The sequence below is a fragment of the Argentina silus genome (genome assembly GCF_951799395.1).
Source record: "Argentina silus genome assembly, chromosome: 15".
NCBI classification, from domain to species: Eukaryota; Metazoa; Chordata; class Actinopteri; order Argentiniformes; family Argentinidae; genus Argentina; species Argentina silus.
This window is the reverse complement of record NC_139669.1, coordinates 5,789,282-5,806,768: the sequence shown is the minus strand read 5'-3', so window position 1 is coordinate 5,806,768 and position 17,487 is coordinate 5,789,282. Positions and strand designations below refer to the sequence as shown.

At 45.5% G+C, this 17,487-nt stretch overlaps 1 protein-coding gene across 1 annotated transcript in view; it reads right to left on the bottom strand.

The window, feature by feature from the left end:
- Positions 1-17,487, bottom strand: part of flt4 (fms related receptor tyrosine kinase 4) — a 39,666-nt gene that overhangs the window by 19,162 nt on the left and 3,017 nt on the right. The window contains exons 2-9 of the mRNA XM_083686510.1: positions 7,617-7,713; positions 6,177-6,451; positions 3,745-3,893; positions 3,108-3,282; positions 1,823-1,962; positions 1,358-1,517; positions 816-933; positions 198-376 (exon numbers count right to left, since the gene is read on the bottom strand). Of these exons, the coding sequence (XP_083542636.1) occupies positions 198-376; positions 816-933; positions 1,358-1,517; positions 1,823-1,962; positions 3,108-3,282; positions 3,745-3,893; positions 6,177-6,451; positions 7,617-7,713 (1,293 nt within the window). The remainder of the gene's footprint in view (positions 1-197; positions 377-815; positions 934-1,357; positions 1,518-1,822; positions 1,963-3,107; positions 3,283-3,744; positions 3,894-6,176; positions 6,452-7,616; positions 7,714-17,487) is intronic.

The following is a 17,487-nucleotide window of genomic DNA, read 5'->3' as shown; positions in this document are numbered from 1 at the left end:
GAGCATACCATGTCATCGCAAGGTCCCTGGGTCGATTCCGGCCATCGACATATCCTGCATGTCATCCCTCCTCTCTCTCACCCATCCTTCCTGTCAAATCTCTACTGTCTCTATCCCAATAAAGCAGAAATGCCCTAAAAACATATTTTTAAAAATAAAAAATAAAAATAAAGCGATTGATTGGTTTGGACCGTTACCGTTGACAATGAGGGTGATGACGAGTCTCTTCTCCAGCGCTGCGGCAGAGTTCCTCAGGAGGACGGTGTAGTTCCCAGCATCCTCCTGGCAGACGTCCCTGATCTCCAGAGCGTGGTGCTGGTGGAGCCTCATCCTGTTGAACTCTGGTCGCCTGCTTATCAGCTTCCCGTCTTTATACCTACACAACGACAACACGGCCATTAGATTAAACATCCTGGTTAGCTTATAGAGAGCAGATGCTCTCTGGCCATACAGCTTGGCCAAGGTCCATACCTCAATCCAAGGGCTGGGAGTTGATATTAATTCCATATGACATCATGCTTGAATGTAGAACATTCTTTCCACATTTCATTGTGTGTACAGCATCAAAGCTGTATTGTGTACTAACCCTAACCCTAACCCTAACCCTAGCCACACAAAAGCCACACGCTACTTTTAAAACTGTAATACCTAATAGTAGATAACTTTTGATCATGCTCTAAAAGGTTTTTTTTGCAACAAAGCTGTTTGAAAATACATTTTAAATAATGTTACCTAGTCTAATCTATGGTGACAGGAATTGAAATGACAGGTAATCTGTTATGACCGGTGACAGACACCGGTGACCGGTGTCTTACCATTGGGTGTCGGGTGTAGGGTAGGCTGACACTTTCACCAACAGCTTGAAGGACTTCTGGCCGGCTGTAGCTTCTACCACCTGCCCACTTTTGTAGTCCAGGCTTATAAACTGCTTCTCTGGAACAGGAGGAACATATCACTAACTGCATTCAGTAGATTTGCATTGCAAAGTTAGACGTGTGGGATTGTTATTGTTATTGTGGACACCCCTTGATGCCCCCTACAAAGGACTTCCGGATTGGACAGGTGTAAAAAAACAAAAAAAACAGTAGCCCTCTGGTAGGCTTGATGGTGCTTTGGACATATTGCTTACACCCCTCCAGTTCTTTCAGATGATCAGATTTACGAGAAGACGATACGTAGTGTCTAGTGGTATGAGGCAAGAAGTGGGTTTGGGATTGTATATCTCTTATCATGCACCATAACCTAGGTTGCCAGTTCTTGCCATGCACCACAACCTGGGTTGCCAGCTCTTACCATGCACCACAACCTAGGTTGCCAGTTCTTACCATGCACCGCAACCTGGGTTGCCAGTTCTTACCATGCACTATGACCTCCAGTGTTTTTTCCATGTCCTCGGCAGAGCAGTTGTATGAGCCAGTGTCGGTGACGTTGACGCTGTGGATGGTCAGGATGCTGAGAGCTTCTGTAAACCTTTCAAGAGCTATGCGCTTGTACTGAAAACTCACTGAAGTGTTCATCTAGAAAGCGGAGGAAGAGAGAGAGAGAAGGGTGCTATTAGAGAGATCAGCCATGCCAGATTAACACTCATATTACATTTTCAGTTATACAAATTCATATACAGTACAGTGTATTTCTATATTGTATTATCGTCATATTTCAGTAGAAATAGAACACTATCTTTAGTAGAATACTATCATAACCAGACCTTTATGAAGCTAGTAATCTGCATCCATACCCCTCGTCTGAGAGGAAACTAGCCTTAGCGTTTCCGGCGTTCAATACCATAAACTGCCATGCCCGTCTCTTGCCGTGGGCTACGTACCTGTTGGCCAGGGTAGGACCATTTAAAGTCCACCTCCTTGTTGAACTCCACCAATGCCGTGCAATTCAGGGTGAGGGCCTCCCCAACAATCAGCTCCAGCGAGTCCTCAGGAAACAGCTTGAAGTCGTAAACTTCACTTCCTGTCGGTGGCGGGAGAGAGCGATCAGAATGGCAGACAGTCAGCATTTTCTGCCCCCCCCCCCCCACAGAACCACAGGAAGTTAGTATCCTCTGGAACAGAAGAGTCGCCCACCCCTCCCTCCCCAACACCACCCCCACCACTACGAGAGAGATGGCCCCGTCCCGCCAAAAACAAGGGCCTCCTTATCCTTGTTTGGTTTTGATCTTGATCATGATCTTGACGATCTTTGATCTTTGAAAGCAAAATGGGGGAAACCTGTCCACACCTTTCACCTGTCGGTGGTCAAGGCATGGGGAAAGCGAGGTATTTGAGAGTGTTGGATCACAGCCCTGGAGGAACTTAAGATGGCCCCCACTGCTGTCATGGAAAAATATGAGAAGCTTCAAGACTCTATTAGATATTGTCCATATGAAGCTGCTATCTGCTCTGGGTGTGAACGCGTTGTGTTTGCTTTAACGCTCCATCAGCGTTTCGGAGCGCCGGCGATGGGGGGCTCGTTCTCAATTTTTCCTTCTGAGTGATGTGGCTGTTGCTCTTGGCCCTGAGTGGTGGGTATGAGTTACCTCCAGGTCTGGAGGCAGAGGTGAATGATCTCATTCAATAACACTGGAGCTCCGGGTCTCACAGAGTTCACTCGAAATGAGACAGGACAGAACCTGAGTGTCGAGTCTCGCCTCCTCTCCTTGGTTTCCCTGTTAATTCAATTGCTTTCCTTTTCTTTTATTATCTGTTCTTTCTTTCTCCACTCGGGTCCCATTGAGGCTGGCATCTCCAATGCAAGGGAAACGCGCATAACGGCCTTGAAGGAAATCAATGACATAAAATCCCTTTCATCGGAAATACTAATTTGTTTTATCACATACTGCAGTTTCCACTGATGTACAGCAGCACTATGGTGACAATGAGGAGTGGCTTCTAATTTCCTTCTCCTAGGAAGAAGTTTCTTTATGCTGTAACCTGTCGAATTTACTCAGAAGAGTACGGATTTTGCTATCTGTAGGTTGTACTAGTTAGAGGGAGTGTTTTAATACCTGTAAGGTGGACCAGGTAGAGTGTACTAGGTAGGGTACATGGTGTGTTCTGATACCTGTATGGTGGACCAGGTAGAGTGTACTAGGTAGGGTACATGGTGTGTTCTGATACCTGTAAGGTGGACCAGGTAGAGGGTGGAAGTGAACTCTCTGTTCTGCAGGGTGGCTCTGCAGAAGAAGCCGAAGAGCATGGGTCTGCTGTCGATGGTGTGTCTGGGGATGGTCCAGCCTCGCTTGTTGTCCCATGTCATCCCTTCATCCGTCACAAGCACAGGATGTGTCTCATACTGTAGACACACACACACACACACACACACACACACACACACACACACACACACACACACACACACACACACACACACACACACACACACACACACACACACACAGGCTTATTGACCAGAGTGGAACCATAGAATTAGAAGTGGTTCCATTTCCAATTAGAATTCCATCAGAGGAACGCTAAATTAAATGTATAGAATTGATCAAGCATGTCTGTTTTAGGACTAATTTCAGGACTAATTTCAGAAAAATAATAGTTTCATTTCACTGTTCCACCCAACTGAATAGACCCACCATACCAGATAAAGGGAAATGATAAATGGTTTGAGTTAAGCGTTTTTTTTCTTGCCATGGAGAAGAAAGAACGCGGTTGGTACTCTATTAGTTATAGCATATACTGTCTGCTTTTGATATATGGAGATTAGGGGGCAGGTTAGGAGAATGGGGAGAGGAGGGGTACGAACCAGATAAAGAGTAACATTGAGGTCGGGGACAGTGACCAGGCATGGCACTGTTATTTGTGTTGAAGACCCTGTGACGAAGATGGTCTCCATGTCGTTGTTACCGTTGCCGTTGTTGTTGCCATTTCTCCTCAGGAAAGGCTCCTCAAGATCTGCAGGTAATGAAACAGCACGGTTAAAGGTTAACCCGTCATAATAAACATGATATAATAAGACCAGAGGGATGGGATGTATTATTGAGGCACAGGTGATTCACATGAGCAGGCTAATACCTCTCAGCACGACTAATCAAGGTTGTACTGTGGCCTAAAGAGCCCGGAGGTGGTCTTATTTCCTCCACTAAAGGACATTACTATTTCACCTCAGGATGTCTTTTATTGGGAACATCGCTCATGTGTTCCGGTGAGAATCACCTCACAGTTTCTGCCTTTAGTTTATGGCTTTTACGGCGTGGGGCTTCGCCAGACATCAGAGCAATTCTGTCACTAATTTTCATCACCATTAACTGGCACTTAGATTGTGGCTTTGTCATTATAAAAGCCTATACTTCCACAGTGGAGGAGGACAAGCTACTATAAAAACAAATCTCTCCCTTTTGTCTCGGATAATAACACAGGGCTTTTGTAAAATTCAAAGGGACATATTACCTGCAATATTTTTTTTTCCTGTTAAGCTTTCTATTATTCTCGTTCTTGCATATTCTTTCCACAACGCTAAAAGCAATCACTTCAAGCTGTTGGAAGCCCAAACAATGGGTCCTATCGAGAGGCTTATGTTTCTGCCCCGCGGTGGTCAAAATACACAGATGTAACAGAAAAAATACACAACTCCTCAATCAAAGTACTATACAATAAATCACCACAGGTATGAAGCTGAAGTGGGAGTCTCAGAAGAAAGACAGTGTCGGCCTGGGGCAGGCAGATTTAACTGTAATGGGTCAGAGATGATGTGTGTGTGTGTGTGTGTGTGTGTGTGTGTGTGTGTGTGAGTGTGAGTGTGTGTGTGTGTGTGTGTGTGAGTGTGTGTGTGTGTGTGTGTGTGTGTGTGTGTTTAGATGATGGTGGACAGCTTAAAGAGAGGGCACAGGGCGAGGTCCGGCACGCTAACTGAACCCACATGTGTCCTCTCTCATCCTGCCGCACATAGGACCTAATTTACGGCTGTGATTTCAGCTGGTTCTGATCAGCCCCCTGCTAAGATCTGTGGAAACTGTTTTGGCACCTTGTCAGGGGGAATCAGCATGCATTTCACATGAGTGAACCAGTCAGCAGGATTCCCCTACATGACAATCATCCTACGAACTCCCCCCCCCCCCCCCCCCCACCCCAACCCTCCTCCACCTCTCCAACCCTCACCCCGCTCCCCCACCCCCACCTCCCCTATCTCTGCACAGGCAACAGGAAGGGGTGAGAAATACAAATCTGGAGACAAGCCTCAGAATCGATAAATCCCAAATCGGGGTACGGAAAGTGTGTTGAAATTGTGTCACACAGACACAGGAATAGGATTCAAGTTCTCACAACTAAGTACAAGAGCATGGCGAGACGGTCTTTGGGACAGAGAGCAGAAACAAACTTTTGTTATTTGTTTCAAAAGTCTGGTGCTTATCAGAGTTGGTGGTCTCAAAAATATATAATGAAAGCACTTGAGAGTGGGGCTGGCGAGGACAATAGGAACAGGATCTTGGAGATGGATGAAGACATCTTTATCATTACTCAGAGGTTTACAAATTAATCTCACAGGTCTTAATCAAGCCGATCTAACAGAAAGTGGTGATGTGTTTGTTCTCTTTTATTAGATGCTTTATCTTTGGTTTATTCAATATTCAGCCCCTCTCCAGTCCAAACCCCAGCCAGCTCCCGGGGCAAAGTCAACATCTTTAAGCCCTAATAGTGCTAGGTCCACTTTAATGTCAATATATCTCATAAACAGGAGATCTATTTTCAGTAAGACGTCTATAATTTCTTTGTGCACCTCCCAAGGAAAAGAGAAACCTGAGAAAGACACCACAGAGCCAAGTCAGGAGAATTAACATTGTCAGGGCAGGCACATAGCAAGGGGGGGTTGTACACATACACCCACGTCCAAAGATTCAACAGATCAATCAAACAAAACGCGGCGCAAACTACTCTGCAGTCATGGGGAGGCAACTACACAATAACCACTTTATGTTGCAGAGAAACCCATTATATTGCTTTGATTGAATGCACTTTGAAAGCAAGTTTGAAACGCTTTCAAGATCACATTCAGTGAGGAGAGCATTTAGGCTGAGGCTTTTTACTGAACCATCGACATATACTGCACTCATCAAACATAAGACCTGAGGTGACAACAACCGTCTCTGGAATAACAAAAACATGCATGTGTGACTGACGGTCATGGTACTTTAAAGCCCTGTCGCAGGACAACAACAATGTACACACTGAGTGACTCACCTCGGACAAACACGTAGATACTGGCGGTGGTGATGCCATCGATGAGGTTCTTGATGTCCCTGTAGTAGCAGCGATAGTAGCCGGTGTCGTTGCCACGGGCCCCGGTCAGCACCAGAGTCTTGCAGTACGGTTTCCCAGGTTCCCCCTGGCACTCCCTTACCCAGACGGCTCGCTGCCCGGGGGCACCAGTGGGCCGCAGCTGGGCCTGGCGATCCGTTAACTCCTGCCCCACCAGAGTCTGCTCAGGCCAGGCCCAGGCCAGTGTGCTCTGTCCCCTGGAGGGTCACGTTCAAAAGCTTTATTAAGGTAAAAATGGGGGTTGTCTTTGGACAATCACAGCAGTAAAAGATCGAAGTGAGGTCATTGCCATTGTGAAACAATCAGTCATGTTTTGGGTGTGCAAAGTCGTGTGAGCGGGTCACGTTAACGAAAAACACAGTTTGGGCAACCGGTCCCTGGAAATATGTGTCTGCGTGTGCACTTCTGCCTCTCTCATTCACTACTCTGTTCACACACCTCTGTTGTGCTTAAATAAATTCAGTTATGGGGGAATGTTATACCACGGGGCATTATGAATGAAATTGAGTGGAATCATTATGGCTTGCTTGCTGAAAAATGATAGCTATGCTTTCACCACATACCCAACAGACTACAAATGTTCACATTTGTAGAGAGTGCCAAAATGCAATGACTGAAAATTACTCTATTCCAAGACCTAGCAGAGGACAATGAACACATTCACATTCTTTCTCCCACCGTAAGGCCTTCAGAAATATAGTCTGTCTATATATGAAATTGCAAATGGCAAAGACCAAAACGACGAAAATAAAACAGATTTCCTCCCTAACAAGGTTGTAAACCACAGTGATTCTCAAGAGCGTCGGCCATGCAGGGTTCTAAAACGCACACTACTTTTCATGAATCACACTGGGAAACAGCCAAAAATATCATGAGCTTTCCAAAGACATGCTTCTTGCTACCGCAGAAAAAACACTTAATACAATCGAGGTCTGGCAGCGACTGCACCAGTAGAGATTTCATAAGGATAAGAGATCCTTATAAATTTCTGCTATTTTTCATCCCTTTTGTTAAAAAACATGTTGTCAGGATGTATTTTGAGAACAGCCTCTTGCACAATGACCGTGGGTCTTCACAGAAGGGTGTGCCCTATTTTTACATTGTTCTAGACAAGTGGGTATTGAAGGAAGAGACATGCTTCTCCTGCACAATGCAAAGCGATGTAAAGCAGAGGGGAAAGCTGCTGAACTGTCCTATACTGTAATAATGCAAAAATCTATCCAAAATGATGACCTGAGTCATAGCTTGGAGATAGCTTGGAGTCTGCAGTGGGTCACACACACGCACACACATGCACACACACGCACGCACGCACGCACACGCACACGCACACGCACACGCACACGCACACACACACAGTACCTGCATGTAATGGTTAGTGTTTCATCGGCTTGAATCACAAGGTCGTCTTTGGGGCTGTCAAGGGTAGGCGGAGTCATAGAATATCCAATCACCAGACCTGAGGGAGCAAACAGATTGATTTGATTGGATTAGCACAGATTCACAGGCTAATTTCAAAGGCTAATAACGTTCAGTTAGGAACCAGTAGTTTTGACAGCGCAACTGCTAGAACCTGTCGACTCCCCATAACTGCCTTGGACTCAGAAATTCAACACCACAGCAGCTCGGATGCACGCTATCAAATGTTATTCATTACATTTTACGAGCTGTAAGGCAATCTGCAGGAAAGGGCATCAGGACCGAGCTCTGAGAAACACCCAGACTGACAAATCATAATGCAGTCGTATGAGGCGACGGTGCTCTCTCTCGGCCCACGTCTAGAACGGTCATTAAGACCATTGCATGCTGATTCATTACAGTTTCATTGAGTTGTGCTGGTGAACGTGGCCTGTATGGAAGGTCATTACCCTACACAGGTCCCCTCTGGGTCCTATCAGCTCCCAGTCAGGTCCAACACGAAGAGTGTGTCGTATATAAACTTGCCACCATGACTTGTGCCACACCTGGATGTCATTACGGCTGAAAACACAGCAGCAATAGCAAAATGGGAGAGAGAAAATCCATGAGAGGTTTCTAACGGAGCAAAAACGTTTTCTGTGATGGACATTTTCCTTCTGTCTGAGGTAAACGCACTAGGAATTATTCAGCACTTTCGGATAGCAACTGAATACTGAATAACAACTGAATAACAACTGTTCAACTGAGTACACAAAGATATCTGCTGAGACACAGACATATTCAGAGAAATTAATTGTGATACCTCTTCCTGGAAAATAAGTCAAGCAATTTCACCAAAGTGCCAAAAGGGCCAAAACTATTTCAACAAAAAAAAACCTGGGTCCAATGCAGCAATAACAACTTGTTTTGGTAATCTCATCCCTCCATTATGTTTCCAAACGTGGAGCGACTCCTAAAGTCTGAAACAGACAAACAGTCTGAAACAGACAACTGAAACAGTACAATAGGGGCTATGAGATAAGACAATACACACACACACACACGCACACAAGCACGCGCACACGCTCTGACCAGCAGCACTAAGTGATTACCAAGGATGATTTCACAACAACCAGGCATGACCTTATGCCAATCAAAACTCAGTTTTCTGGACGGCTGCGTTCTGTGTTCACAAAACACATTCCTTAGATGCATCCTGCTGCCCAGAGAGAGCACAATAGAGCTACTCCTCTTTAAATATTTGATGCTCAGCCATGGACATGTTTATAGTTAGAGTTGATCCCAGTAGCAGGATCCTGCTCAGCCGTAGTTCCTCCTTGTATCACATTACAGCGGACCCTATGAGATTCTACACTTTAAAGTGAATTACGTGAATAACATGGCAATCTGGATGCTTAAGACTAAAGCATAGAGAGAAAGAAGTTTGTTTATACAGGGGAATGCATTAGCAGCATATACATGTACTGTTCTGTGCTCTCATATGGTTTGTTCAAATGCACCATGGGTTTTGTTTGTTTGTGTTTCTTTGTGTTTCTTTCACACTTATCAATGTTGTTGATGTCAATCGTTGATCTATGGCACCAATAACATCCTGAATCAGATTTCAAGTATCCTCATTCATCATTGGCTGTGAATTCAGCAAGAGGACATCAGACCAAAGACAACTCCTGTCTGCGCCACAAAATAAAATAAATCTCTCTTTGCCGGAGTATAAAAGCAGGACATGTTTTGTCTGTATAAAACCAACGGCACCGACAAAAAGCGTTTGGGTGAATGACAGTAGGAAACATCTAATATCAGTTTCTTGATAGAAAACAAACAAACTGTGTCTGAGGCGGGAAACAGCGGCGTTCCACGAGACATTCCCAGCCCAACTCCCAGCAGGGTATTCCTGCCTGGACCGGCCTCTTGTTTCAAAGACCAGCCAACTCAAACTCATAGGACCAGCACAGCGCTTCCCCGACATATTGTCTTAGGCGGGGCGTGAAGCCACTATCTCAGCCCCACCCTCCAACCCTCCATTCCTCTTATGGCTGGTGACACCCAGATTATTCATACATGTCCAGAAAATCAATTTAAACCAATCTCTGCTGTGCTAGGCGGTGGATATAAATTCAGGGGTGCCCTGCTGAGTTAAGGGTGAGAGGATCACTGCAGTGGATTGTGTTCCTGGAGGATTGAGGCCCCAGAGCCAGGTTTCAGGGCTGGGGTGAGCCTGATCCCGCCTGCCTGTCTGTGTCCAAGGCTAGGGGGTCCCTGTGTGTGCAGCCTGGGGCAGCTTAGACAAACAGCCAGCCCACATACAGAGGGGCAGACACAGGGCCCCGCAGAGGGGCCTACAGGGGGACAGTGCGGGAGGAAATTCCCGTCAGGATGGCTCATACCTCCTCTATTTCGGGAATGGCAGATTTCCTACCCGCACAGAGAGTGGGAAACAACAGAATTCTTCTCCATGCCGACGCTCCCTTTGGAAAGGCAGGGGTTCCAGCCACCAATCCCCCCCCCAGGTCGACCTCGGGCCTCCCACCTTCCCCTGGATTGTCCAAACACCCAGTAACTCAAGGTCTGCTCTGACCAGGGTGTTTCACTGAGGATTGACATGGGACTGATTCATCAAAGACTTACAGTAGAAAGGACTGAAGTTAGGGTTTTCATAACAGAACAATGGTCTGTTAATAGTTTTCAAAGACAGCCAAGATTGCATTAGTCTCCCAAACATCATAAAAACTGACTAACTCAGGGAAAGGGAACCTTCAGTTCAGTGTGAGACTCTGAACTGAGCCAACTGACAGATCCAGCCTCATCCACAGGCATTTTAGGCAGAGAGGAGTAGTCCCAGTTAGACGAGCGTTATCTCTCGGAAATCAAAGGGAAAACAAGAGAGAAATCAGGGAAATGTATGGAATGTGATCATGTTCTGGAGTGGTGGAAAGGAATTCTGTAAAAGTGGGGTGCAGAGTGAGGGCTGATTGCGGTGGAAGCTACAGCTTACTGATGGATGCCTGTCTGAGAGTCATGTATGGGAGAGCAGAGCATGCTTTCTCTCCTCCACACTTACATTTTACATTACATTTTTGACAGTTAGCAGACGCTTTTATCCAAAGTGATTTACAACAACTACATTTGGCTTAGGTCAGTGAATCATCTATACATCAGTCATCATCAGCAAAAATCTATGCTAGGACCAGGTGCCATTGGCAGTCAAATGCTAGAAGAAGGAAGGATTTAAAAAAATAAAAATAAAATTAACAGTACGCTCCTGACAGAATGCAAAAATTGAAATATTTATAAAAATGTCGAGGCTGGTAAGCCCTCAGGGAGAAAGGACAGGGACGTGCCTGAGAATTCTTTAGGGAGAACCTGGCCCTCTCGAACTTAGATAGGAAATATAAAGAGCATTCTTCCTGTGCTTAGCACACCACTCTGCAAAGCCGCCTAATACTGACATGTTAAGCATAAGTGTAAGCTGAGTGTCTGTGACACAGCTCATCTCCGGAGGTCGGTCTGAGTTAATGTTCGTCTGATTTACTCTCCACAATAAGAGGCTCTCTGTGCCTCCCCGCTGACTCCCAAGTGTCACTGCTCATCCACTGTGGTAAACTCTTTATGCTGGGGAGATGACACCAGAGACACCCTCAATCAAAACACTGTGTACGCAGGGCCACAGACATGGCTCTGGGCCAAGAGAGGCAACCACCACTCTCTGCTGCAGCAGACACGTGAGATTGATGAGAGTAGGAAAGGAGACCTCCTGCTCTACCCGTTACATAAGGTGACTCCCAGCCTCTGCTCCTCCCAGCCTCTGCTCCTCCCAGCCTCTGCTCCTCCCAGCCTCTGCTCCTCCCAGCCTCTGCTCCTCTCAGCCATGGCATGGGCTTGGATGGCTCCCTTACATGTTTGGCCTCTTCTCCTCCTCCTCTTCCTCTCCCTCCTCCTCCTCCTCCTCCTTCTTTCATCGAGCTAGTGGATGACAATGATGGAGTTGGTGGATGCCAGATGTCAATATCTTCCATATGGATATATGTTTCCAAACTGGCAGAGGTTTCATGTTTGGGCGTGGCCTTATGGGGAGACGCTTTCGTCCTGTCAGTTGAATATATGGCTTTAACCAATATATAAGCCATCTGAAATAGTTTGCGTTTTATCAGATGTAATTGAAAGCACAAACCTCATGAACAGAATGGAAACTGAGCGCCAAGGAAAACCAGACATTTTCACAGCATTCCGCAGTTCAGATGTGGAGATACCGTACTTCGTAGTGATAATAATCGCATTAGCGCAGGATTCCATGGCTCTTTGTGACGTGTTTTATGACAGAGGTTTTCACTGTTGTAAATGTTATCTTTCACACAATAAATCTGTCTGAGTACATTACAAACAAGCACAACATCAAAAGTGAGGCCAGCAAGCTGCACAAATCCTTTAAAAATGGGCACTGCTCCAAAGCAATGTTCTGAAGCACTTTCAGTCAGTTAGTCATATGAACTGTAATTGGACAGTTTAACCAGAAGGCATGCTGGAGCTTCAGCAGTAAACTCAAAAGCATCGGAAGAGCAATTCATTGCCTCGAATACAGGCAGTTTCAAAAGGAAAATGCCTGGATCGACCAAAGATACCCAGCCAAGCTTGAAGGAAAATGGGAAGTTGAGTAAAATGATTTTATGTTTTTATGTTCAATGATTTTATTGATCTTCCATTTTCCTCCATCCTGCAAGAGTAGCAGAACATATTTTCTTTGTGTGTTTGTTTGATTACGTTTGTTCTTCCTTTCATGCAATTTGGTTAGAATGCCATGGTTTATCTTTTCTATCAAAAAACGTTACGTCTAACTCTAAATCAAGAAAGATCGTGTGGCATTGGACACAATTGGAAGTAGATTGGCTTTTTTTCAGTACTGGCAGTCAACCCAGCAACAGGCCATAGACAGCCAGTCGAGCCAGATAAATAGTTGAAATTGGTTCCCCTGTGTTCCCCTTGCATTCCAACAGTAGTTTAATAGATAGGGCTTGAGGTGAGTTTGTATTTGTACAGAAAAGGAGCGAAATTCTCCCTTTTTTACCGATAAAAGATAATACAAAGTGAGTTTCTATGGTCCTTTACTCCTGCCCATATCTCTCTGAAAGCAGTATAAACATAGCAGTTTTGTTATGCACAGCTGAATTTTCTTCTTGCTGTAGATAAGGAACTGTTTTCCGAGGTCAGAGCTGGGTGTTGCAGTGAATGCTTAGCGTATCATCGGCTAGATATATTCAGTGAGAAATGTTCTGTCTCAGTGACTCTCTTGGTCAAGTTTGCATTTACAGAGTGTGGCTGATCTGCTGTACAGTACATGAGTTATGTATCATAACTGTGGTGTTGAATCTAAAGCAATACAGTTACCCACATTGCATACAGCTTCAATTATGTCGAGGGCTCTGATATTTGATGAACTTATTCCCCCTGCTGTGCTTACTAGGCATTTTGTGAAACAAACTAACGTTTACAATTTCTGAGCAGTCTTGCAAGTTTCAACAGAAATCCCCCCGTTGGCAGTTTTATTCATTTGACATGGTTTAATCTTGGAAAGACAATCCATTGAGCAAATCCTTGTAAATACATGACACAGAGAAATGTGATTGCTCCACTGTTGTGAAAAGCAGTCCTCACAATGGGAATACTGACAGTGTTCCCTGTCCCGGCACCAGATGGGTTAGTCAGCCAAACATAAGGCTTTTAGTGAACTAACAAAACATCTCCCCTAAGATGCTCATGTTTGCTTGAAACATAAATAAGGAAAAGGATGCAAGATTTATAGGCAAATTGCCCTGGGAAGTGGAATTTCATTAAGATCAAAATGGAGAAGCGGCCATGAAAACAGTCTTTGTCAGCTTCGCAATGCGTGGCAGCCTCATGCTCACACTTGCCAATCATGACATGCAGGGAGCACACAGTAGGACAGACACCATGCTCCTCGGACATGTTTTTCTGCTGGATTCCTCTGTTATGATGAAGGCACCAGATGGGTAGATGGGTGAATGGAAGGACGACTAGACGGCCGAGTTCTACAACAGTGATTATGTCTGGCAGTGTTCACACTACATGTGCTTTCTCCACGCTCTGATGTGGAGCACTGCGGTACATGGACCGGCTCACAGAAAAACATGAAAATTGAGATTCTTAGGGCTATCTGTTTATTGGAATATGCAAACACCAGGCTCTAATTGACCCCTATCTAAGTATGCTTGCATATGGATTTGTGGATGTAGGGAGCTAGTGCATTTGAATGAGCCAACAACCCATTAAAAGTCCCACTAATGGGCACACTCCTTATCAAAGCACCAGGATTCCATATTACTGCTCTACATTCATAATGAGCATGAATTAGAATTAATTCAAACACGCCAGTCTACTTCTCTTGTAAGATCTTTCGTGGCGTAACTACCATTCCATTTTAGCACCAATTATTACCAAGTATTGACCTGGTTATTACGCATGAAAGGTACTGTCAAATGAACGGCAATAACTTCAGACGATCGCTGGAGCTGATACTAAAGTGGTACAAATGTGGTATTTATTATGAATCACGTATTGTTCAACGACCACCGGCCACAACACAGGTTTCTTCATGCTACCTCATACTTTTCTCTACGTGATCTATAACGTTCATTTGTCACAGTCAGGGATAACTGAAGTCATGCTGTCCAGCCCATTTCTCCATACAGAACCCCTGCTGACAACAGATAAATCATACACATACAGTACACACACTGAGAGAGGCCGGGCTGTCGCAGTCCACTTTGAGCCAGATGAAACATGTAGAACATCTCTTTGACGGACAGACAGAAACAAGGCATTAGAGCGTCAAAGGTAAGCATGAAGTGAAAGGATTCCCCCCCCCCCCCACACACACACCCACCCACCCACCCCCCCCCCCACCCCCCCCCCCCTCGGCTACAGTGCATGAGAGGAAACATTGAGGCTTTTGTGAACAAAGTAATTTTTTAACTGGAAATTTCCTGTTTTCCTGATCTCATCTTCGCCTCCCCGTTTCCTTCTTTCATGGACAGACAGAGAGAAAGATGTTGCCGTTAGTGTTTCCTTGGTTCTCTGTAGTTTTGTCTCTGATCAAGTCACATGACAGGAACAGGAACAGAGGAAGGTTTATATCAACAAAGAATCCCTTTCTAAGAGTCTCAAATTAGCACAGAGGATGCTGTGGAGCACTCCCGAATGCACACAAAGGCTTTCACAATGAATAATGTAATAAACATATTGCTCTTAAATCTCTGACTGAAAGTAAAAACGGTCCCCCTGGACAGCTAATCACGGGGGCAACAAAGGAGATATTTGGCATAATAAAGACTAAACATGCTTGGCCGTTGAATACCATTCTCTACTTCGTCACTCTGGCCCAGCTGGTTACCCTGGTTGGAGCTCGCTGGTGGCAACTACAAAATTAGTTGAGACAAATTGGCATCCATCGTCTGATTCAATCTGCTAACTGTTGCATATATTTCTAATTCATTTCGGAGTGAGCCCTGCAAATGTCTCCTAATGCATGTATGCAACAGATGGCGTGGAATACGGACAAAAATCCCAAAAGTCCCAAAATGTATGTCTCAATCCCAGATTGCCCCTTTAAAGGAAATTGTATTTACTCTGCTAAATTACCATGTTATCACATTATCACTCCAGTATAGCAGTGTATGGCTCAGGGCCAGGGCCACGGTACTCTGAAATAGCCCTGTGCGTCCGACTTGAGCTGGGAGGCCAGCCAGGAGGGCAGCCAGGCCACAGAACAGACCTGCTTCTCGGGCTGTGGAGTCAGCACCCCCCCCCCCCCCCCCCCCTCCAATGGAGAACACTGGCTTTACCAGGCTTTGTATGGGGACAGGACATCTCTCTCTCTCTCTCTCTCTCTCTCTCTCTCTCTCTCTCTCTCTCTCTCTCTCTCTCTCTCTCTCTCTCTCTCTCTCTCTCTCACTCTCACTCTCACTCTCTCTCTGTTACTCCCTTAGAGTCTCTCTTTCTCTCTCATCCTCTCTCACTCTCTCTCTTCCTCTCCCTCCTCTCTCACTCTCTCTCTTCCTCTCCCTCCTCTCTTTGTAAAATCTGCTTCCTCTGTCATCTGTGCACAAGGCAAGGCCAGGCGACTGACTGACTGCCTGGCTGACTGACATTGATTTCTTTGTCATGTTGGGGGGGAGGTTGAGGTTGCGTCCACGTCCTTTTCATCCGTCTATCTGTACACTCGGACCCTTCCTACATCCTGCCCGGAGGAGGGGTGTGAAGCGAGGATGTTGTGGGGGGCCATCTGTGCTGGTTTCCTGCGTCCCGGCCCCCTGTCCCTGACTAAATCTTCCTGTACCTGCCTCACAGGCCCACCGGACACCTCAGGCTCTTCCTCTGTGCCGCTCGGCTTTTCGCGTGTCATCATTTTTATCATCTGAAATTGTTTCCCCTTCTGGGAAGAGAGACAAACACATTTCGGTCACGACTTTGTAGTGTGACCCAAATCCCAGAACCCTCGCTCGCGCACGCTGTGACTTTTCTATCGGGAAACGTGGAAGACATTTGCATGGCTTTGAACAACCAGCATGTAGCAGAGGTTACCTCAGCTCAGGCCTGCTGTGGTGTCATGCAGGTATCCTCAAAGGCAAACTGCAAGGCGTTTCGGGGGCCAGCTTTGAGGATCCCTATCAGTGTGCTTGTTACATAATGTGAAGTGATGCGGGCCATAAACAAGTCTGTACGACTGAGTCCGATGTCCCAGTGAGCTTCATAAACGCAGCGTCTCGAGTGTCCACTGAAAACAAGGCCAACTGAGGGAGTGGGTTTGGTCAGCGAATGGGCGTTGAAGGCCTGAGGGGGGAAACTGGCAATTTCCTCAGGCCTTGCCAACGCTTCTTTCCCATGAACCTACAGTGACCTCCAATGACAGGGCAAGAGGTATCACTGACCAATGAAACCCTACCCTCACGGCCCAATCACAGAGCGAAAAGACACACTGCCTCTGAGCAAATAGTCTTTGGAACATAATGGCGATGATGGCTCTCTTTAAACTGATAAGTGTTCTAAATGATGCTTGTTCCTAAGCAACACAAGTGGCTCTGAGTGCTGTAATCATAGGGATAGATGGCTGCAATACTGCCGCTTTGCCTCAGGATTCAGTTTCTACCTTTAAATGAGATTGGGGCGAAGAAACACAGGCCACAACAACTGAATGCCATTTTCCTGTAATATCTGGTAATATGGTACCTGCTTATAATCAGTGACCATTCTTGATGCACTACAGATTTTTGGCATTCGGTCTCAAACGGACTGACAGAGACCATACTGCTTAGAGTATGTGAGTGTATTCGTGACACATGGCAAAAATTTCATGAGCTGCTTACTATTAGACTAACTATTGGATTTAATCTGTCATGGATCTTTTCCATCTCTGAAATGTATATTCTGGGCAGAAGTGAGGCATCCTATCCGAGTTGTGCTTTTATGTCAAGACACTGAGTAAGCAAAGACAACACACTGCCACGGTTGACAGTTGACAACTTCAGTTGCTCAGACTAAAATCCTCACATTTCTTCCACACTTATTTGCCTACTTATACTTACATACTTACTTAAAAGTGCATCTTGTTTTCTTGAAATGTCCATCAGGGCGAGAGAACCTCTATGCTATGTTTGTCAAACTACATCTTCGTGAGGGATTTGCTCACCCACAGTTAATGCAAACAGGAAAAAGTGTAGGTCCCAACCATTTATTTTAATCTCCTGGGTTGCTTTCTGATTTAATTAAGGGTGACGCTGACAAACACATTCATTCAGCACTCGGA